The 24,612-nt window shown below is 46.7% G+C and overlaps 1 protein-coding gene across 1 annotated transcript in view; it reads right to left on the bottom strand.

Moving 5' to 3' along the window:
- TSPEAR (thrombospondin type laminin G domain and EAR repeats) overlaps positions 1-24,612 on the bottom strand; it is a 93,092-nt gene that overhangs the window by 13,226 nt on the left and 55,254 nt on the right. The window contains exon 8 of the mRNA XM_038416929.2: positions 7,806-7,992. Coding sequence (XP_038272857.1) covers positions 7,806-7,992 — 187 coding nt within the window. The remainder of the gene's footprint in view (positions 1-7,805; positions 7,993-24,612) is intronic.

The following is a 24,612-nucleotide window of genomic DNA, read 5'->3' as shown; positions in this document are numbered from 1 at the left end:
CCCACCTGTGTGCCCATCTGAGACCCTAGGCATGTACTTGGGGCAGCTAGACCATCCTGCAGCTCATGCCAGGCTATCCCTATGCCATGGCACTCCCTAACTGCCTGAATAACTCCTTAGGGCTGAGAGCAGCAGACATAATACAGAGCAGTCCTGAGTCTGCTCTGAGTCATGCCAGGGGCTGGACAAGCCCCATCCTCCTGATGCAAAGTTTGCTTAAAGTGACCTTTGGACTCAACTGTGCTGAGTACCTCTGGGCTGCAGCCATGGCACTAGCCCTGTGCGAAAGCAAGAGAACTTGATTCCCAAATACCAAACCTGGTTCCAAAATCCGCCGTGCATGAGAAAAAGTGAGAGGTGCTAGCGCTGTGACCAGACATCGGGGATGACACACAGATGTGCACAATGGAGAATGCTGTTTGGCCCAACTGGCTGGCTGCATTGCCAGCTTTCCCTTTCCCAGCAAAACACTTGAGAATAGAGCTCTCTACCCTCCCTTCCATCCTCCTCACCATGCAAAGTAACCTCCTGGGTGGCCTGATTTTGGGGCTTCCTTTTCATCTCTCCTCTGTGGAGTTACCCCGCACCTTTCAGCTCCCCCCCAGGGTCTTCTGGACCATAGTGCTGCCCGAACGTGTGAGTCACTCCAGCCTGCCTTTGGCACACAGCCTAATGCGTATTAATGCATGCGCAAGGACTAGAGCTGGTCTGAAAAATTACAGCCCAACAGTGTTCCATCGGCACATGCAGTTCCATCAAAATCTAAACACGTCACAAAATCATGTCAATTTCACCAACGTTTCAGAGACAAAGAGAGAGAAAATAGTTCCAGCAATCCCAGTGTTCCATCTCGGCATTTTCACAATGAAACATTTTCAGTTTTTCCTTTTGAAATGATTTTTTGTTGCAACATTTTTATGTTGTATTATATGATCTATTATAATAGAAAATAAAAGGTGATCCTTTTGATTTTCATACTGCTATTGAGCTAAAACAAGTCTCTTTCCTGAATTTTCTTTTCTTACAAGTATGTGTGTAATGGTGGGCCTCTAAAAATGCAGGACTGTTAGTTTTCATAGGCCTCTGATTACCTACTGTCAATATCTCCGATTCCTTCCTCCTGCGGTTCTGCGCCTAATTATTGCACAGCTGGTCATGTGGGATGGTTGGATGTTCGCTTGATTTACAGTGAGAAGGCTGAAATAAATCTTTCCACTTTATATTTGCAGCCGTGCAGTGATTCACACCTTCTCAGGCACATCAGTTTAAACCTGCATTTTTTATCGAATTTTTAATCGCTCATTTTTTTAACTGCAGAGAAGTGGAGTGGTTGATTGTACCGGTTATTTACTATAGAAGCGTAAAAAGAGAGGGTGACAGATATAGAAGAAAAATAGATATCAAGGAGGTTTCAGTTATGGACATGATTGTTTCTCAGGGGGAAATCAGATTTTAAATCAAGATTGAAGGTCTTTCTAATAATATGCTCTAGCTCAACCACAAATATGGACTGGATGCAGAAATCACTAAGAGCAAGTCTCTGGGCTATGGTGTACAGGAGGTCAGACTACATGGTCTAACAGGTCCTTCTGGCCTTCCAACCTATGAATTTATTAACTATTTCCTCACATCACCCTAATCCTTTAACAAACCTTGCTCTTTTCTTTGTGGTTGTGCCACTAGTAATAGAACAATGTGCTTTTCAGACAGATTCAGCTATTTTCATGAAACTGATTAAACCAATGGCTAGTCACTCTTTTTACCTTTGCCAGAGCCCTGACTGTAACTTACGGCCCTTTAGTGTTAAATAATTTGAATGCATCGTGGTTTTATACTAACATTCCCCTCTGGGTGGCAGCACGCTGCAACTTCATGCCTAGCCTCAGTGTGTGGAATAAAAAAAGGAGTTCTTGTGGCACCTTAGAGACTAACAAATTTATTTGAGCATAAGGTTTCGTGAGCTACAGCTCACTTCATTGGATGTATTCGGTGGAAAATACAGTGGGGAGATTTATATACACAGAGAACATGAAACAATGGGTATTACCATACACACTGTAACCAGAGTGATCACTTAAGGTGAGCTATTACCAGCAGGAGAGCGGGGCGTGGGGGGAGGAGGGAACCTTTTGTAGGGATAATCAAGGTGGGCCATTTCCAGTAGTTGACAAGAATGTCTGAAGAACAGTGGGGGGGGGGGGAATAAACATGGGGAAATAGTTTTACTTTGTGTAATGACCCATCCACTCCCAGTCTTTATTCAAGCCTAAGTTAATTGTATCCAGTTTGCAAATTAATTCCAATTCAGCAGTTGGTTGGAGTCTGTTTTTGAAGTTTTTTTGTTGAAGTATTGCCACTTTTAGGTCTGTAATCGAGTGACCAGAGAGATTGAAGTGTTCTCCAACTGGTTTTTGAATGTTATAATTCTTGACATCTGCTTTGTGTCCATTTATTCTTTTGCATAGAGACTGTCCAGTTTGGCCAATGTACATGGCAGAGGGGCATTACTGGCACATGATGGCATATATCACATTGGTAGATGTGCAGGTGAACGAGCCTCTGATGGTGTGGCTGATGTGATTAGGCCCTATGATGGTGTCCCCTGAATAGATATGTGGACACAGTTAGCAACGGGCTTTGTTGCAAGGATAGGTTCCTAGGTTAGTGGTTCTGTTGTGTGGTGTGTGGTTGCTGGTGAGTATTTGCTTCAGATTGGGGGGCTGTCTGTAAGCAAGGACTGGCCTGTCTCCCAAGATCTGTGAGAGTAATGGGTCATCCTTCAAGATAGGTTGTAGATCCTTGATGATGCGTTGGAGAGGTTTTAGTTGGGGACTGAAGGTGATGGCTAGTGGTGTTCTGTTATTTTCTATGTTGGGCCTGTCCTGTAGTAGGTGATTTCTGGGTACTCTTCTGGCTCTGTCAATCAGTTTCTTCACTTCAGCAGGTGGGTATTGTAGTTGTAAGAATGCATGATAGAGATCTTGTAGGTGTTTGTCTCTGTCTGAGGGGTTGGAGCAAATGCGGTTATATCGTGGAGCTTGGCTGTAGACAATGGATCGTGTGGTGTGGTCTGGATGAAAGCTGGAGGCATGTAGGTAGGGATAGCGGTCAGTAGGTTTCCGATATAGGGTGGTGTTTATGTGACCATCGCTTATTAGCACCGTAGTGTCCAGGAAGTGGATCTCTTGTGTGGACTGGTCCAGGCTGAGGTTGATGGTGGGATGGAGATTGTTGAAATCATGGTGGAATTCCTCAAGCGCTTCTTTTCCATGGGTCCAGATGATGAAAATATCATCAATGTAGCACAAGTAGAGTAGGGGCATTAGGGGACGAGAGCTGAGGAAGCGTTGTTCTAAGTCAGCCATAAAAATGTTGGCATACTGTGGGGCCATGCGGGTACCCATCGCAGTGCCACTGATTTGAAGGTATACATTGTACCCAAATGTGAAATAGTTATGGGTGAGGACAAAGTCACAAAGCTCAGCCACCAGGTTAGCCGTGACAGTATCGGGGATACTGTTCCTGACGGCTTGTAGTCCATCTTTGTGTGGAATGTTGGTGTAGAGGGCTTCTACATCCATAGTGGCTAGAATGGTGTTTTCAGGAAGATCACCAATGGACTGTAGTTTCCTCAGGAAGTCAGTGGTGACTCAAAGATAGCTGGGAGTGCTGGTAGCTGGGCCTAATCACATCAGCCACAATATCAGAGGCTCGTTCACCTGCACATCTACCAATGTGATATATGCCATTATGTGCCAGCAATGCCCCTCTGCCATGTACATTGGTCAAACTGGACAGTCTCTACGTAAAAGAATAAATGGACACAAATCAGACGTCAAGAATTATAACATTCAAAAACTGGTTGGAGAATACTTCAATCTCTCTGGTCACTCGATTACAGACCTAAAAATGGCAATACTTCAACAAAAAAACTTCAAAAACGGACTCCAACCAGAGACTGCTGAATTGGAATTAATTTGCAAACTGGATATAATTAATTTAGGCTTGAATAGAGACTGGGAGTGGATGGGTCATTACACAAAGTAAAACTATTTCCCCATGTTTATTCCCCGCCCCCAACTGTTCCTCAGACATTCTTGTCAACTGCTGGAAATGGCCCACCTTGATTATCCCTACAAAAGGTTCCCTACCCCCCTCTCCTCCCACCCCGCTCTCCTGCTGGTAATAGCTCACCTTAAGTGATCACTCTGGTTATACTGTGTATGGTAATACCCATTGTTTCATGTTCTCTGTGTATATAAATCTCCCTACTGTATTTTCCACTGAATGCATCCGATGAAGTAAGCTGTAGCTCACGAAACCTTATGCTCAAATAAATTTGTTAGTCTCTAAGGTGCCACAAGTACTCCTGTTCTTTTTGCAAATACAGACTAACATGGCTGCTACTCTGAAACCTGTCAGTGTGCGGAATGAGTCCAAACTCTTGCATCCTGTTAGTATGGACACAAGCTAGCCGTCAGTGGGAGCTGAAAACCACCAGTGCTCAATTCTGCAAGGTGCTGAGGGTTTGGGACTCAGTCCAGGGGCTTGGCGTTTGTGAGGAGTGCCACTGAAACCAAGCCCCAGGCACAATCCCACTGAAGTTTAAAGGTAAGCGTGTGTTTAAGTGCTTGGCTGGTGGTCAGCAACTCACAGGATCAAACATGCCCAGCACTTGGGAAAACTAGCCCTTAGCTGATGATGTTTGGAGATGCAGTTGATACACAGGGAAAGACCACACTGCTCTTAGAGGCCAAGGGAGAGGAGATGATGTGACAGCAACATGAACACTTTGGGGAAATAATGATGTTCACCTCATGCAAGGCCAGCACAAGGTCTGGGCACACGTAAGTCCCATGTAACCCCCATGCTGATGAGTGAAGGGGTGCACAGGCATTAAACCTAGAGATGTTCCCCGGGGAGGAGAATGATTGACAGCTGGAGTCTACCTATGGTAATTATCTGCTCCCGTTACCACAGCACCTGAGCACTTCCTAGTGGTTAACATATATAGGGCAGGGCTGTTATGCCCACCTTACAGATGGGGAAACCGAGGCCCAGAGAGGCTAAGTGACTCAACCAAAGTCCCACAGGCAGGATGTGACAGCAGGGAACTGACCCCACATTTCCCACACCCCAGTCTAGGACCCTAACCACTAGACCCTGCACCTCCCTTGCATCGTGGCCATGATGTGAGGCCTTGAGGATTCCAGCTGCGAAGCAGAGGTTTCCCCTAGAAATGAAACAGCTCCCAAGGTCTCCTCCCACTTCTTGCTGACTTCCCCAATTCCCCATTACAAACACAGGATTCATCGCTCAGATTCACCAGCCCATATTTGCTAGTTCTAGGTTTTCTGTAGGCAACTGCTGTTTTTACTCCTGCAGCCCACAGACTTTGCCTGTAGACTCCAGGGCTCTGGGGCTCTCTCTCCCCTGACAGGTGTCTCTTACTATATCACTCTCATTTTAGGACCCCACCAGGCCTTGCCTGGCGGTCAGATACAGGGCATAGAATTGTGGCTACAGCACTCAGTGGAAGACCTGACTTCTATTCCTGGCTCTGCGAAGACCAGGCAAGGAACATCATTTCTCTGGGCCTTGGTTTCCCCACCTTTAAAATGGGGAGAATGATACTGACTTCCTTTGTAAAGCACTTTGAGACCTACTAATGAAAAGTGCTGTATAAAGTCTAGCGAGCTATTACGGGAGATGCAAGTTGTGTAAGAGGAAAGGTACTTTCAGAGATTATTTTAACCCATTTAGAAACCAAGTGTGTTTTCACTGCTCCCCAGTAGAAGTACTATCTCTTTAAAACTCTTCTGATGAGCCTTTAGGAATGATGCCACATAATGCAGCCCATCCATTGAATCCATTGCAATATCCCTCCTGGCAGAACAAACCTCAGATGGGGGTGGTAGGTGAGCTATTAGGTAGGATATCACAATGCTCAGCCAGCTTGTATGGGGGTATCCAAATCCCGATCGCTAGATCATCACGGCTGGTGGTACAAACACCAGTGTGAACACATGGAATGAAGTCAGGCCAGCATGGTATGCTCATGGTTACTCCACATAGGATGGAGTTGGGGGTGGGGCAGATGCAAACACACTTTAATGAAGAAATGGCTCATGACTCTCAGTCCAAGCAGTCAATACAAGCAACAGTTAGTCAACCACCCTAGAGTATGTAGCAAGGACATATATGTACTCTGGAGAGTGTTACAAGGTAGTCTCTGTGCTCCCGATGGTTGCCCTAACTTGAGAGTTAAAGGGACACTTTTCTCTCAGGATGAGATGTGGCCAGGCGGACGGTGCCCTTTTGATGCAGATAATTCAGTCATTAACGTCTGACAGATCAGCAGAAGGAGCATCTTTAAAGGGCTGGTGTTTGTAAGGGTCTTCTGGGTGCAGCGAAACACGATTTGGCTAACTCAACAGGAGAAAGATACTGGTTTCTTCGCCGGCCTGGTGTTTCAAAGACCCACTTTTACACTATCCGCTTTCTCCAGTGTGAAGCAGGAACGTATGTCAAGGACTGCAGTGAGGCAATTGGGAACTGTGATAAACAAAAGGATTAGCGAGAAGCAACAACTGCTGGGTCATTAGCGAGGAGTTTCATCAGAGTCCATATGAAGTGGAATCCTTCACTTTAATTGTGAGAAGGGAAATTGTAACTCAAATGTATCATTTCATGTCTACAGCCACTCCGGGATAAGAGGGAGAGGGATCTCTACAAGGCAGAGATGCTGTGCTGGTGATGGGCTAGAAGTGGGCTATGGTGGAAGAGGTCACCTATGAATGACAGGGGATTGGGATTTCTTTGACCTAACAACCAGGGGAGCTCTATGTGTGGATGGCTGGCGGGATTGGAAATTTCCCACGGGGTAAAATGGATCATTGTACACCCTTCCTCCCAGCAATAACCACATTTCTTCCCATCACCACAGTTTGTTTGCTAACCAAAAATCACACCACCTTCTAGGAGGTGTTAGGGAGGCTCACGGTTAGTGGTTAAAGCACTGGAGCTGGGAGATCTGGTGTCTATTTCTAAGCAATTGGCTTATTGTCTGACTGTGGGCAAGACAATTGTGGGCAAGATGCTGTGCCTAGTTTCCCCACCTCGATAAGATGCAGACAATATTTTTCTCTCTCTGCGTGGTTTAATAATTTCTGCAGAGTGCTTTGCTATCTGTAGGTGGAAGGGGTAAGAAGGTTCTGCAGGTAAAAGAGAGGATGTTCAATGCCCTTCATTTACATTAGCGGGGTCAGGCTAATCCATGACAAGGATCAGTCTCTGCTGATTCCAGTAGCTACTATTATATCTTCTTCCGCCCACTTTCTCCTGACAGACAAATGGAAATGAATCACAATATCCAGCCAAAACAGTGCCCCCAAAGCAGTGCTAGCTCCTGCCTTTGCTGCAGACAACACGCTGAGAATGCAAAAGGCTACTGTTTAAAACTTTACTAGGCATCGGCCTTACCTGATACAAAAGCGTTTTCCCAGGGTTTGCATTTTATGAGTGATATCCTTGCCCTACTAAGGTCACTGGCAGAACTCCCATTGACGGCACTGGGACCAGGATCCCACCCCATGTTCCTGCTGTGGAGGTGCCCGCACAATAACGGGGAGATTAACGACACCATGAGGTTGGTCCAGAAAATCCCCACTCTCAAACGGGGCGTTACAGGCAGGATGGGTCCCCAAGTCCTCCTTCAACAGGTCCCAGATGGCCATATCCCACTAAACCTCCTGCACTCAACACCTACTGATCGAGCACTGCCAGGAAGAATAAGGGCAAGGTACCTTCTCGGTGGTTGGCAACCGCGAGGAAGGCCTCTCCCTCAATGTCAAAGGCCTCCCAGTCCCTAGCGCTGTTCGTGGCGATCCGCTGGTACGGGAAGAATTTCTCTGTTCTGTGGCTCCACTTGTAAATTACAGAGAACTCCTGACCCCTTTCATTCTGCTCAAAATTAGCCACTGCTAGGAAGATCTGAAAAATAACAAGCCAGAACATCTCAGTTTCTCCCCTTACAGGGAATGTTCAAGCGCAGGTGCAGTGAAAATGGGGCACACTTTGGAACAGAGTGCTGGGTGTGGCACATGGGCACATCCCACTGGGTCATGGCAGGGCCGGGCAGCAGGGCTACTATTGCTCCTTGGAGGGGCTGAAGGACAGTGCAGCTAAAGTGCACCCACTGCTGGCCACACAGAGCAGCTCTCTCTTCCCCTCCCCGTCCCTGCATCAGAGGGGAAGGAGAGGGAGGAGAGCCATGGAGGGAAAGAGCGGAAGAGAATGGACAGGGCATTCAGAGAGCTAGGAAGGCAGAGCTGAGCGGGTGAGCATTTGGGCCCCTGTAAAGACTCTACCAAGGCTGCTTTGTACCCCAACGGGGCTCTGTGGCACCAGCTGGAGGCATTCTGAGTCAGTCTAGTCTCCGTCTGCCCGCCTTTCCTTCCAGGTCCGTGAGCCCAGGGCTCAGATTGGCCCTTATCAATGATATCTTTGATGTCTATTGTGTCCATGGGGGAAGAGGGGAAGTGAGTTCTCCTGGTTAACAGTTACCTTCGTATCGCTCTGAAGGACACCCCAAATTCCTTGCAAGGTGAGGCTGCTCTGCAGAGCTCTACCGGGTAACAGAAGAGCCCCCTCCACCTGGACCCCAAATTCAAATAAAGTTTTTTTCTGAGGTTCAGAAAAGCAATGTTAACTGGTTTCCCCCACCTCTGAATCTGCAGCTTCTAGCTCGACCAATTAGACCCACGGCATCTGGTGCTAGCTGAGATAAGTGTCCCTTCATTTTGGCACTCCCTTTAGCTAATATCCAACTCCAAGGTGTCTGAGATTAGCTTTACAAAACCAGGCAAACCCATGGAGCTCGTGCAAACACTCGGCATTGCCACCAGCATCCCGGCCTGCATAGCACAGCTCCAATGGAAGCTTTCCGCACAGTCCTGGGCAACTTGTCCAAAGCTAAGGGAATCGTCCCTAGGGAATCCTTTCCAACTGCTAGCAGTTCAGGGCAGGAACTGTCATTTACTATCTCTTTGCACAATATGTCGCACACTGGGGCCCAACCTGGTTAGCCTCAAGGTGCTACCACAGTACAAATGTTTATGAAAATAAACAATAATATTAATGTGTCAATTATTGGGGGAAAAACCAACAGCAGATTAACTGATTTGACAATTAGGAACAATATTCTGTGGATTGACGGGGAATATTCTAAATGTAACCTGCCCTGCTTGGTTATGATTGGCCAGATAAGTCACACGATATTGCTTCTCTTCCCCGACTGGCTGAGCACAAAAACCCTTATAATATAAATATGTACACACATTTAAAATGTCCTTTCTGTGGCTACTCAGCATGCAACTCTGCCATTCTCTTTCTGCAAGCATTTTTGTCCGCTGAAGTCAATGGCTCTCATGTTTGTGGCAAGGGAGTACAAACAGGGCAGAGAGGTGGTGGTGGCAAAAAATTCATTTCATAATTCAAACCCACGGGAGTGGAAATTGCTTTGTGTTATTTGCCCAACTCTAGTGCTGACTTTGCACCCCATTGGCACCCGCAGAGTATGCTCAGTTACCATGCAATCCCGGTGGCTGACACAGCACTAGTCCAACATCCCTGCAATAGAGGATAGACAGGAACATGGCTGTGGGGACAATGAACATGGACCTGCTCTTCCTTTCTGTTCCTGTTTTCCTGCTCTCCTCCCCCCCCCCCCCCCGCCCCGGTCAAGTCCCTGTTAGAAACCCATAGAATTCTACCATACAAGGAGGAATTCATTGGCCCGAACACCTTGCTACTGTAGCATTTGGCCAATTAATTATCTATATTAACCTGCCACTTTGCCATAGACTTTAGTTCTGCCTATATACAGTATTTTCTAAATCATTAGAGACAGGCCTAAATTTGGGGGTGTCCAAAAATCTGCAGCTGAATTGCACATAGTATCTACTTGCCTGAATATGTGTGTGTGCAAGTGTGTCTACATGTGTGTGCACATGCATCCACACTCAATACATGAGTGTTTGTGCGAATCATCAGCAGTGGGGTAACTAGAAATATGTCTGCCACAACACCCATAGTCAGAGGAAGCTTGTAGCGCACTGGCTTTATGTAAAGGATTTCTGTGGTGCTCGTAGAGCACCCCATACATGTTACTGAATTTATGCTCACAGCACCTGGGCAAGGAGCAGTGAGGACACTTAATAATCTCATTCTGTTTTAGAGCTATTCCAGACCTCAGGGACTAACCACTGACTGTCTTCAGGACGAGAATGCACCCCCCATAGGAAAGTGATATTCCCATCAGAAAATGAGGCATAAAGGAACGTCACACAGGGTGTCTTGGGGTAGTGCCAGGCACCTAATGTATATCTCCTGAGTCCATCTTTGGTGGTCACCACCTCAGCCATAACACAGCTAGTTAACAATCCCACAAAGGCATTACAGAAACTCTGCTCCGTTGGTTCTTGATTGCTCAGAAAACACCCTGCCATGACAGCTGTTTGCCTAGCTAGCTACAGGCCTCGCTATATTTCCTAGGATGGAGAAGACCAGCTTTCTAGTAGGGCTGGGCAAACTTTTTCCATTGAAACCTTTTTCCCCCCCAAGGGAAAATTGGATTTTTCATTCAATAAATTTTTTCACAGAAAGTGTGTGTTTTCCCAGGACATTTTTGACAGAAAACTGAAAAATTGTCAGCCAAAAACCATATGTCTTTCCAGTTTTTGGCCTAATATTTTCCCATTTTCAGCAGTATTTGGCCAACATTTGTGGTTTTACAATTAAAAGTATTAAAGGTAGAGCTGGGTAGAAACAGTTTTCCTGCCCCACAAATATTTTTGAGATTTCAAAACATTTCTTGGTCCAGCTGAGAGGAACCCGAGGCCTTTTGAAAATTTTTGCAAGAAACGTGAGAGCGCTCCAATCCCCTGCTATAGGGTGGGTTTCTAGTTAACATTCTCAGAGTCTCCTGTTGGAGTTCTTCCACTTCATACGAACAATTAAATGTACTTTGGGCTAGAGAGACTGACTCTGTAGCCTGGTGGTTAGGGTCTGGGGATATGTGACACCTGGGATCAAGCTCCTGCTCTACTGAATATTTAATTATTTATACAAAGCAGAACAACTCTTACAGAAGAGCTTGTGAGCAACCTGCCACACAACAGCCAGATGGACAGGGCATTCACCAGAGATGTAGGAGACCTGGGTCCAAGTTCTTTCTCCAAATGAGGCTTAGCAGCGATCTCACCCTTGGGGGTAGCCATGCTGAAATCCTCTGCCCCGATACCTCCTCAGATGGTCCTTCTGGGTCACTTTAGATTTAGTCCTGGGCCCCAGCTGGATCCTGTACACTTGATTTATTTGGGTGAGCACTGTGTACGGTTGCTGCCAAGGTTCACTCAGCTTAGGGCTCGTACCCTTCTTTCCTCCTGGATTGTCAAACCAGTTTCCCTATACGACCCTTACGTCCTATAGCCTTTTCACTCTGGTAAAGGAGATCCTCACATTTTCCCTAGCAAAGGGGTAAACTTTTTCAGTTTTGCGTTGTAGGTTTCTACATGCTCCAAATGGTTGAAATCCCTTTGTTCCTTTCCAGAGAAGAGCTTTGCTGAGGTTCTCAGCTCCTGCCCAAACGTGAGGAGTACTGGGGTACACTGTGCACTCTCACTGACAGCCATTCTATAAGCTATCAAAAGGAATTAAATGTGCTGGTCCCAGTCCCTTTGGTGCTGTTCCACACAGGGAACCAGCTGAACCCCCCGAGTCCTACTGACCCTTTCCACCATCCCGTCAGACTGGGGCTGAGCTGGGGTTTGGTGGAATCCTAGAGTCTCGCAAGCCTATTGAAACATATTGGATTCAAAGCCTTGATCTGTATATAATTCACCTGGGACTCCAAATCTGGTGAAACATACGTTCACTGAAGCCCATGCTACTATCACAGCTTCTTGAGCCTGTATTAGATAAACCTCAGGACATAGCTAACAGCAAATGTTGATTGCCAGGCTCTGGCTCAGGCAAGGGCCCAAGAACATCAATAGCACAGTGCTTCACTGGTGCCCCCACATGAGACTGCTGTAAAGTGGCTCTCCTAGTCATAGGGGGCCCATTCTCAGCAATGCAAGCAACACATTCCTGCACCAGCTTTCTATATCTGTTTTCAATGTATCTGGCACAACCAGCTGGCACCTGTACCATCACTCACTGGCTTCCCCCATCTCTGACCTATAGGATACTCCATCTTTGAACTCCAAGCTTCCCCACTGTGACCAGAAAGCTTTTACTGTGGCCTTGGCAGGGGACACTACATCCAGGATTTTTTTGTTGGTTTTCCGATCACACACTATCCTGACATCAGGATCCTTTGTGGGAAGTTTGTAGTTGCTCTGGGGTCCATTCCTGCAACCCCACCCCCATTGTTCCCAAGAATGAACCAGGACCATGGGGACTTCTGCGAATTAGAGGAAGAGAGGCGTATCCATTCTCTTGAGCAGCCAATTCCTTGCTCTCCTGCTTGGGGCAGGGTTTGCAATTAGCTTCCCAACAAGGCTGTCCAAACAAGGCATCACCATTACATGGCCTGTGTATCAGTGTGAAATCACAGCACTGCAGTTTCTCCAACCCCCTGGCAAGCTACCCCTCAGGATTTCTGAATCTAAAGAGCCATTGCAGGGAAGCATGGTCTGTCCTGACCATAAAGAACTCCCCTCACAGATAGGGATGAAAATGTTCTGTAGATCTAACCACTGCCAGGAGTTCCTTTTGGGTGCTGTAATAATTTCTTTCCAGAGACCTTAGATGTTTGCTGTAATAAGCCACCACCCGCTCACGTCCCTTGTGTTCTTGTGTCAATACTGGCCCCAAACCATAAGCACCAGCATCTGTGTCCAATTTGAAAGAGGTTTCGAAACATGGACAGGCCAAGACAGGATTAGTCACCAGAGCCTTTTTCAACTCGGAAAATGCTACATCACAGTCTGCTGACCATAGAAATGGTTTCCCCTGTCTCACCCAGTCTATGCAGTGGGCTTGCAATATTGGCAAACCCACAAATAAACCCTGTGGAACAGGAGCAGAGCCCTGCAAATCTCTGTGCAAACGTGTGTTCAGGGAATTGGCCAGATCTGTACAGCCTCAGATTTCTTTTTGTCAAGGGAAATTCCCCCTCCCTGGTTGTGTGCCCAGGGCAGATTACCTCTATAAGCAAAAACTCACATTTCCCGGGGTTCAATTTCAGACTGGCAGCCATCAGTTTAGCACAGACCAGCTGGGGACCCTAGGTCTCAGAACAGGTTTCAATCACTCTCCATCATTCCCTTGCTGGAAAGCTATCACAGCACATAGCTGACATAGTGTCCATCCCCAGGGGCAAGAGAACTCATTCACTGCAAACAAGTGCCTACAAACCATTCGTCTCACCTGGGCTACATCTTTAAAAGGAATTTCCACAGACTGAATTTGGAGGACACCTTTCCTGGACACCTTTTATTGTCTCATCCACCATTTCAGCCACCCAGACTTCTTGTCTGAATTCCAGAGGACCAATATTCAAACTCAGTTTTCCCAAATTTTTGATGGGTGTCACTGTATCCATTTGAAACCAATTAGGTGCTTCTATTTTGGATCTCCTATCCCTAGCCTTTTTAGCACAGCTGGTCAAATAACTAAGGGCTTGTCTACACTTTAAATGGGGCAGCTGCATCGCTGTAGCACTTCAGTGTAGATACTCCAGACAGCAACAGTGGGAATACTCTCATCAGTGTAGGTAATCCACTTCCCCACAAGGCCATAGCTAGGTTGATGGAAGAATTCTCCAGTTTCCCTAGCACTGTCTACCGAACATTAGATTGGCTTAACTATGGGCATGGCTACACTTGCCGATGTAGCGTGCTTTGAGTTAAACCCGCCTTCGTAAAGCGCAGCAGGGAAAGCACTGCAGTCTGTCCACACTGACAGCTTCAAGCGCACTGGTGTGGCCGCATTTGCGGCACTTGCAGTGGTGCATTATGGGCAGCTATCCCAGCATGCAAATGGCTGCAATGTGCTTTTCAAATGGGGGGTGGGTGGAGTGTGACAGGGAGTGTGTTGTGTGTATGTGGGAGGAGAGAGACTGGGTTTCTGGGGGGCTGAGAGCATGTCAGCATGCTGTCTTGTAAGCTCAGACAGCAGCAGATCCCCTCGCCCCCCCACCTCTCTCTCTCAGCATTCCACACTAATGGTTGCTTTGTCCCGGAGCAGATAAGCAGCCAGCTGTCAGAAACGGAGCTTTCAAAGGGCATTTCCGCATTCCTACAGCCGATTCCAAACAATGACAAGAGTGGCCACTTGACTTAAGGGGATTAGGGGACTTCCGGAGGCTGATCAGAGTGCAGTAAAGAAACACCTCGTTCACACTGGTGTCATGGTGCTCCAGCAGGGGCGCAGCAAACATTTCACTCGCTGAGGTAGAGTACCAGCAGCGCTGTAGCCGCAGAGTCAGAGTGCTCTACGTGCCTTGCCAGTGTGGACTGATAGTGAGCTAGTGCACCCGGGGTTCCTTTATTGCACTGTATCTCGCAAGTATAGCCAAGCCCTATGTCGCTCACAGGTGTGGCTTTTTCACACCCCTAAGCAATGTAGCTGTGTCAACCTAACTTTTGAGTGAAGGCCAGGCCTGAGACACAAGGTGGGTGAGGTAATATCTTTTATTGGACCAACTTGTGTTAGTGAAAGAGACAAACTTTCCAGCTTACACAGAGCTCTTCATCAGGTCTAATAACTGTTATGTTTGAGCCTGTGTCAACTATTCCAATACACAGGATACATCCTATTACGCATTCAATAGCTAAACCCCCAATATAGCGCTTTAGCTGCCCAGATCTGGGGGTCTGATCCTTGTACCTCCCCCAAACTTTGTCCCTTCAGCTTTGTGTTCCCCATTTCCCAAACTAGGAAAGAGGTTTCATTAGACACCTCTGACAATTGGTCTTGGCCTGCCTTAAATTTATTACAATCTTCTTGTGGCCAGTTTTGTCACAGTATCAGCATTTAACTAAACTGTTTCCTTTAGTTTGTGCATTATTGCCAATTTCCTTTGTTTTACAAGCCAAATGTATCATTTTTTCTAATCATCCAAAAGTGTCATGAGCCAGATTAGCATCCCCTCTTTTATCACTCATATTAGACACAGCTGCACTTACCAGGCTCAGAGAGATCAGCTTCCAACTTCCTCACGCGTGGTTGCTTTTTCTTTTGATGCACTGCTGCAAAAAAAAAAAAAGTCTAGCTCGGTGGCAAATTCCACAGCCTCTTGTAGTGTTTGTGGCCTCCTTCCACTGATCTTGATCTGCAGATCCAACTCTAGGTGCGTATCTATAAATTGTTTATCCTGGAAGGTCATATTGGTATCTGGGTATGCCAGGAACACAAGTCTGTGCAGATCCTCTGCTGGTTCAGGTGAAGTTTCTTCTTTCCCTTTTCTCCTACCTCTTAGCTGTGCTCTGGCTAGCGCAAGATAGATCTACACTTAAACAGCTAGAGTGCCACTGTAGTGCTTCAGTGTAGATCAGTGGCTTTTGACCTATTTACCATTGTGGGCCGCATGAGCAGCCCACACTGTGTCATCTACCTGTTTGGGCCTGAGAATGTCACATGGGCCGCAGCTCTGTGTTGAATGGGCTGCAAGTTGACAACCACTGGTGTAGATCCTATGTACGCTGATGGGAGGGGTTCTCTCATTGCTTTAGGTATCCACCTCCTTGAGAGGCGGTAGCGAGGTTGATGGAAGAAATTTTTCATCAATCCAGGTCTGTCTATACCAGGTGTTTTGGTTGGCACAGCTGTGTCTCTCTGGGGTGTGGATATTTCACCCCTCTGAGAGACGTAGCTATGCTGATGTAAGTTCCCAGTTTAGCCAAGGCCTAAGTTAAATGGCTAGCTCCAAACCACATTTCAAAGGTTTGTCCTGGGTCTGGATAACTTAGTCTCTTTTCTGGGGGTAAGTTATGCAGTACCATCAGAGCTGGACCACCTAAGATAGCTGCTAATCATCACCCTCCTTCTGTGCCTCTTCCCAGCCATTCATTTGAACTATAGTGTTGAATTGAGCCAAATAAACCTCCAAGAGTTTAAGTTATTTGAGCTGGGACAGCCTGACCGCTCCCCTCTGGCCCTCTGCGCATTACAAACAGGGTAGCAAACGTCCCCTGGCTGGCCCAATTCATCATCCAGGCAACTGCTTTCTGCTATGGTCAATGCCCCTTTGATTTCCTTCAAAGGGGGGGTTGAACTGCTGCAACTCAGAGTAAGCAAGTTCCAAATTGGCCAAAGCTTGTTTGGTCTACACTACCTCATGGCAGAATTTCTGGTCTGTGGCAGTCAGGTTGTTGGTCACCCCTTCAATCTGTTAGGCCATTCCCAGCCTGGGAGTCGCAGCTGGGTTTCCCAATCCATCTGAGCACTTGGTAGTTGCTGATCCAGAAGGGATCTCATCTCAGCATGCATGTCACCTCTGAGCCCTTTCTGGGTAACCTCCAGCTCTCGCTCTAGATCCTGCTTTAGGTCTTGTTTTAATTTGTGCTGGGGATTTTTGATTTCTGGAAGTAACTCCATTATTTGTTCCATCTTGGTTCAACAGGAACAGCAGCTTACAGTCTTTCTAGTCTCTTTGGAAACTTGGTCCCACTCCTACACATGTGCTGCCCCTCTTTGATCCAAGTGGTTAGTCAAAGCTGGACGGATACATTGATGGAGGCTGCTATTTTCTTTGCTGACATCTTGTTTGGTTATAAAAGGTATTAAAAAAGGGAAGAAGGAGGATCCTGGGAACTACAGGCCGGTCAGCCTCACCTCAGTCCCTGGAAAAATCATGGAGCAGGTCCTCAAAGAATCAATCCTGAAGCACTTAGAGGAGAGGAAAGTGATCAGGAACAGTCAGCATGGATTCACCAAGGGAAGGTCATGCCTGACTAATCTAATCGCCTTTTATGATGAGATTACTGGTTCTGTGGATGAAGGGAAAGCAGTGGATGTATTGTTTCTTGACTTTAGCAAAGCTTTTGACACGGTCTCCCACAGCATTCTTGTCAGCAAGTTAAGGAAGTATGGGCTGGATGAATGCACTATAAGGTGGGTAGAAAGCTGGCTAGATTGTCGGGCTCAACGGGTAGTGATCAATGGCTCCATGTCTAGTTGGCAGCCGGTGTCAAGTGGAGTGCCCCAGGGGTCGGTCCTGGGGCCCGTTTGTTCAATATCTTCATAAATGATCTGGAGGATGGTGTGGATTGCACTCTCAGCAAATTTGCGGATGATACCAAACTGGGAGGAGTGGTAGATACGCTGGAGGGGAGGGATAGGATACAGAAGGACCTAGACAAATTGGAGGATTGGGCCAAAAGAAATCTAATGAGGTTCAATAAGGATAAATGCAGGGTCCTGCACTTAGGATGGAAGAATCCAATGCACCGCTACAGACTAGGGACCGAATGGCTCGGCAGCAGTTCTGCGGAAAAGGACCTAGGGGTGACAGTGGACGAGAAGCTGGATATGAGTCAGCAGTGTGCCCTTGTTGCCAAGAAGGCCAATGGCATTTTGGGTTGTATAAGTAGGGGCATAGCGAGCAGATCGAGGGACGTGATCGTTCCCCTCTATTCGACACTGGTGAGGCCTCATCTGGAGTACTGTGTCCAGTTTTGGGCCCCACACTACAGGAAGGATGTGGATAAATTGGAAAGAGTACAACGAAGGGCAACGAAAATGATTAGGGGTCTAGAGCACATGACTTATGAGGAGAGGCTGAGGGAGCTGGGATTGTTTAGTCTGCAGAAGAGAAGAATGAGGGGGGATTTGATAGCTGCTTTCAACTACCTGAAAGGGGGTTTCAAAGAGGATGGCTCTAGACTGTTCTCAATGGTAGCAGATGACAGAACGAGGAGTAATGGTCTCAAGTTGCAATGGGGAGGTTTAGATTGGATATTAGGAAAAACTTTTTCACTAAGAGGGTGGTGAAACACTGGAATGCGTTACCTAGGGAGGTGGTAGAATCTCCTTCCTTAGAGGTTTTTAAGGTCAGGCTTGACAAAGCCCTAGCTGGGATGATTTAACTGGGACTTGGTCCTGCTTTGAGCAGGGGGTTGGACTAGATGACCTTCTGGGGTCCCTTCCAACCCTGATATTCTATGATTCTATGATTCTATGATTCTATAAGGAACGTACAAAGTCCTGCTCCTCCAAATACAGAAGGACCAAGAACAAAGGGAGAAGTTTTAGCTCACAGGCACAAACCTCTTTAGCCAACAGACCCACAAGGTCTCTCTCTAGCTTTGCCAATGAATTTAGGCTCCCTGAAGGGAGAACCATGCCAGCGTTGCTTCCCACGGGGCCCTGGACTGGGATATGTGGAGAGGGAAGGAACATGTCCCCCACACACAGCCACTTAAGGGCTGTTGCCCAGATGCAGGTGGAGAGTCGAAGATTCCAGATTAGGGTCAGGGACCAGCCCCTCTACTGCCCTAACAGAGAGCAAGGGGCTGGAAATTGGGTATGCTACCTGCTAGGCTGCCTGGCTCTCCAAGCACCCTATCACAGAGCCTACAAATGACAGGCATCTGATCTGGCAGGTCATAGGCTTAAAAGGACTGCAATTTTATTTTTAACTGAACTTTGCTACAGAGTGAAGAAAAAAATTGCTTCCAGCAAAACTCACGAACGCAGCGAGTGCATGGGCCTCTCACAGCAGGGCTGTTTAGAGTGAGCAGCCACTCAAAGGCATGCAACAGGGGACTCTGCTTCATCCTGCAGCAAGGATGGATTTAGGAAGAGAAAAATAATCGCCTGTTTGCAATCTGTTTGCGAACGCATCCCTGATGAGATTGCTGTTGGAGTAGCTTAATGCCGGGGACCAGCAACCTTGGCTGTTTTCTTTTAACAAAAGCTGTTATTTCTACTGTTAGAATACCTCCCATTGCAAAGATGACTTACAAGGAGAGGCTGAGGGAACTAGGGTTATTTAGTCTGCAGAAGAGAAGAGTGAGGGGGGATTTGATAGCAGCCTTCAACTATCTGAAGGGGAGGTCCAAAGAAGATGGAGCTCGGCTGTTCTCAGTGGTGACAGATGACAGAACAAGGAGCAATGGTCTCAAGTTGCAGTGGGGGAGGTCTAGGTTGGATATTAGGAAACACTATTTCATTAGCAGGGTGGTGACGCACTGGAATGGGTTACCTAGAGAGGTGGTGGAATCTCCATCCTTAGAGGTTTTTAAGGCCTGGCTTGACAAAGCTTTGGCTGGGATGATTTAGTTGGTGTTGGTCCTGCTTTGAGCAGGGGATTGGACTAGATGATCTCCTGAGGTCTCTTCCAACCCTAATCTTCTATGATAGATTTCCCCAGATACCAGAGAGAAGACAAAAAGTGCCCATGTAATCACAATGTTAATTTCCATCCAATACTTTACCTTTTCATTCTCCAATAGCTTTCCTCACAGGTTGTGTAGTTGTAACATACCCTATTAAGAACCCTTGAATCATTTATGTGGTAACTGACCCCTAATTGATTAGGATACTCATATTGTTGGATTGTAATTTGTTGATGTGAATGACTATCATGTGGGAAACAGCAGACATTTGATGAACAATGTCAAACTAACGGTGACATTTTGGTGACATTACAAGTTCGATTGATAAAGGTAGTGGTACTGATGTAATACACTTGACTTCTGTAAGGCATCTGATTTGGTACCACATGACATTTTGATTAAAAAACTAGAACAATAGAAAGTCAACATGGAACACATTAAATAGGTTAAAAACCGGCTAATAGATCTCAAAATATAGTTGTACATAGAGAATTGTCATTGAACAGGTGTGTTTCTAGAGGAGTTCTACAGGAATTGGTTCTTGCAGGGGTGCTGGAATGGGGGGCTGGGGGCTACGGCCCCTCCACTTTTAAAAGAGGGAGGGCTATGCCATTCCACCTTTTATCAGCCCTAAGGATGAACAATGCGGGGAGGGGATGGTGTCTTGGGAGGGAAGAGGCTGTGTGGGAGCAGGGCCTCCAGGGAAGGAGCGGTGTGAGGGCAGGGGAGAAGGGGTGGCACGGGGGCAGGGGAAAGGGATGGCATGGAGGCAAGGACTTGGGGAGAAGGGGCGGTGCAGGGGCAGGACCTTAGGGGGAAGGGGAGGTGGAGCCTCGGATGAAGGGGTGGCATGGGGACAGGGCATCAGGGAAAGGGGTGCTTCAAGGGCAAGGGGCTCAGGGAAAGGGGCTGTATGGGGGTGTGGGGCCATGGTCCGGGCGCAGGTGGCCCTACCACTGTTCAGAAGCTTCCACCGCCCCTGGTTCTTGGCTCTATACTATTTAACATTTTTATCAGTGACCTGGAAGAAAACAAAATCATCACTGATAAAGTTTGCAGATGACACAAAAATGGAGGGAGTGGTAAATAATGAGGAGGAGAGGTCACTGATATGCAGCGATATGGACTGCTTGGTAAACTGGGTGCAAGCAAACAATGTGTGTTTTAATTTGGCTCAATGTAAATGTATCTGTATAGGAACAAAGAATGCAGGCCATACTTACAGGACGGGGGACTCTATCCTGGGAAGCAGTGACTCTGAAAAAGATTTGGGGGTCATGGTGGAGAATCAGCAGAACATGAGCCCCCAGTGTGATGCTGTGGCCAAAAGAACTAATGTGATGCTGGGATGCAAAAACAAGGGAATCTATATATTATAATTATATAATCTATATATATATATTAATCTATATATATTCTATAATCTATATTGTGAGCACTGCTGACATCCTGAATCCAGGTTGGTGCCCACAATTCAAGAAGGATGTTGAATCGTGAATGATTAATGGATTAGAAATATGCCTTATAGTGATAAGCTAAATAGCTTGAGCTCTTTGAGTCTAACAAAGAGAAGGTTAAGGGGTAACTTGATTGCAGCCTATAAGCACCCACATGGGGAACAGATATTTATGATGGGCTCTTGAATCTAGTAGAGAAATGTGTAAAAAAACTCCAGTGGCTGAAAGTTGAAACCAGACAATTTCAGACTGGAAAAAAGGCTTAAATTTTTAATAGTGATGGTAATTAAACCCTGGAACCAAAGATTTTGGCAGAGTCTTCATTACTGGAAATTTTTAAAGGAAGACAGACATTTTTCTAAAAGCTCTCCTCTAGGAATTATTTTAGGAACGTTCCCTGCCCTGTGTTATGCAGAAGGTCAGACTAAATGATCACAGTGGCCCCTTCTGGCTTTGGAATCGCTGAAAGTCATGCTCAGTCTGCAGATGTGGGCAGGGCTGGATGATAGCCAGAAGACATGGTCCCTCTATTAATATCTACCTAACAATGCAAAATATAGCAAGAATCACTCAGATAGAAAGGATCTTTAATGACAAGAGGTGGGAAAGTGAGACTCACTCGGGGTGAATATTGGATTATTTCTATTCAATGCATTGTCTGCGGCTGAGGGAGGGTTTATTGAAAGTAAAAAACAAAATCCAACCCCCACACACTTTACTTGCAAGATAATTTACCTTTCAGTCCATGTGATGCTCTGAAGAACAGCATCTGTAGAGTTCCATCCAGGTGGGGAAATACCTGGCTTCACATGATAATGTCCAGTCCCTTCTGGCTCTTTCTTCTTGCTCATGTGGGCAGAAGGCACTGTCAGATAGGGGTTTGATCCTAAGCTCAGTGGAGTCACTGCAAAGCTTCCTCTCTCTTGACTCCCTTGGGCACTGGGTCTGATGCTAGGACCATAATACCAGCTTCTTACAACCAGGCTAGCAGCAATCAGATTAGGAGCATTAACCTCAGAAATCCCCCTCAAACCATCTTGTTCAAGTGCACCAGGTTCGCTCTCACCTCACCCATTCTGCGTCATTCCCTCCACTTTGGCTGAGGAGGTTGTGAATGATGGGGCAGAGAGGCAGGGAGCTGAGTGCTAGGTTCTGTACAGCACAGATGGGAGAACTGATGAACACATAAATGAATACACCCTTACCCAGAGATCAGATTGTCCCATGAGCTGGTAAGGTAGGCTGTTGTCAGGGCGGCCTAGTAAAAATATTATCTGGCTTCTTATAGGTACTAGGCTACAGGCAGACTTAAAAAATCAGAGTTCACTTCCAAGGTGTGCACTTCAGAAACAACAGTGAAAACCAGGAGAGGACTCAGAAGAGCTACAAGAATGATTCAAGGTCATAAGAATATAAGAATGGCCATACTGGGTCAGATCAGTGGTCCATCTATTCCTCTATCCTGTGTTCCTACAGTGACCAGTGCCAGATGCTTCAGAGGGAATGAACAAAACAGGGCAATTATCAAGTGATCCCCCCGTCTTCCAGTCCCAGCATCTGGGAAGCACACCTTCCTGAAGGCCGTTAAAAACTGAAGGAGCTCAATCTCAATAGCTTATTGAAGAGAAGGTTCAGAGGCGACTTAATCATGGTCTACAAACACTTACAAGATGAGGAGCTTTCTGAGACCAGCAGGCTTTGTAATCTAGCTCTCACCAGCAGAACAAGATCCACAGCCTAGATGTGGAAGTTAGAAAAATTCAAATTGAAAAAATGCAATTTGTTAACAATGAAGATAAAGAACCATTGGAGCATCTTACTGAGTGAAATGGTACACTTATCACTTGAGAGCTTTGAATTGAGCTTGCATAGCTTTTGAAAAGACAGCACTAGCATAATCACAATTCATCAATGTAGCGGGTTTTGTACCTCGTCAACCCCTTGAGTCAGGGGGATGAGTGGTAACCCGCCTCTCTATGCCTATGTCTGTTTACACACACACACACACACCGGTAGTCAGCACAGTGTGGCCCAGTGGCCAGGGTCCATATACTGCCTCTCCCCCAATGGCGTAACACGGCCTAGCAGCCGGAGTCCATGCAATGTGCCCCTAGGACAGTGCAGCCCAATGGCCAGAGTCCACCTAATTCTCCCTCCCTTAGTGGGATAGCACAGCCTAGCAGCTGAAGTCCAAGCTGCCCACTTTGGAGACAAAACAGGGGTCAGGTAACTGGGGCAATTGCAAGGGGGTGGTGACCCCTGGTAGGGGGACCCGGATGCACCCAACTCCACCAGGCCCCGACCCAGGGCCCTGCCAGTGGCACAGCAGGATCAGCAGGGAATGCTACCGAAACACGCTGACCTCATTATGGTGGAAGGTACCACTCCCTTACCTTCCCTGGGTCACTTCCTACCAGTTCTCAAGCAGCAGTAATCCATATGGCATCAGGGTCTCCAGGTTCCCCAGCACCAGATGCTCCCTGGGGTTCTGATAGCTGCAAGCCTCTGGTCCAGGTTTCTGGCTCTTCAGCTCCGGGATCTCCAGGCTCCTCAGCACCCGACACTTCCTGGGCTTCTGATAGCGCTAGGCCTCTAGCCCAAGTTTCTGGATCTTCAGCTCTTGTAGGTAAGGGCTGTAGTGGCTCCTGGGTTGGAGCCTCTGCCACACGTCCTTCCTCCTCGGCAGCCAGCCCTGACTGAGCAGCTGAGCAGGCTTTTATAACTGACTTCCAGTTGGAGCATGCCCAGCAGAGCCTCAGGGGTGGGGCTTCCTCTGCTCGGAGGGAAGGATTAACCCTTTCGGTAGCAGTGCGGGGCCGATCCAATCAGACTTAATCACAATCAGACTTAAAACTGTCACAGAGCTGGATGAAAATGTTATCAGTGAATAGTGAATTTGCCAAAAAATGCTTTTTTCGGGGCACTGAAACTATTCACAAATTTAACATAAGAACAAAACAGCCATACTGGGTCATATCAATGGTTCATATAGCCCAGTATCCTGTATTCTGACAGTGGCCAATCATAGAATCATAGCAGATTAGGGTTGAAAGAGACTTCAGGAGGTCATCTAGTCCAACCCCCTCCTCAAAGCAGGACCAACCCCAACTAAACCACCAATGCCAGGTGCTTCAGAGGGAATGAATAGAACAGGTAATCATCAAGTGATCTATCCCATCGCCCATTCCCAGCTTCTGGCAAACAGAGGCTAGGGACACTTCAGAGTATGGTTTTGCATCCCTGCCCATCCTGGCTAATAGCCATTGTTGGACCTATCCTCCGTGAACTTATCTAGTTCTTTTTAGAACCCTTTTATAGTCTTGGCCTTCACAACATCCTCTGGCAAAGAATTCCACAGGTTGACTGCATGTTCTGTGAAGAAATACTTCCTTTTGTTTGTTTTAAACCTGCTGCCTATTAATTTCATTTGGTGACCCCTAGTTCTTGCATTATGAGAAGTAAATAACACTTCCTTATTTACTTTCTCCACACCAGTCATGATTTTATAGACTTGTATCATATTCTCCCTTAGTCATCTCTTTTCCAAGCTGAAAAGTCCCAGTCTCATAATTAATCTCTCCTCATATGGAAGCTGTTCTATACCCTTAATCATTTTTTTGTCCTTTTCTGAACCTTTTCCAAGTCCAATACATCTTTTTTGAGATAGGGTGACCACATATGCACACAGTAGTCAAGATGTGGGAGTTCCATGGATTTATAAAGAAACAACATGATATTTTCTGTCTTATTATCTATCCCTTTCCTAATGGTTCTCAGCATAGCTTTTTTGACTGCTGCTGCACATTGAG

Source organism: Dermochelys coriacea, chromosome 9 (assembly GCF_009764565.3).
Source record: "Dermochelys coriacea isolate rDerCor1 chromosome 9, rDerCor1.pri.v4, whole genome shotgun sequence".
NCBI lineage: Eukaryota > Metazoa > Chordata > Testudines > Dermochelyidae > Dermochelys > Dermochelys coriacea.
This window is presented reverse-complemented; position numbering and strand designations above follow the sequence as displayed.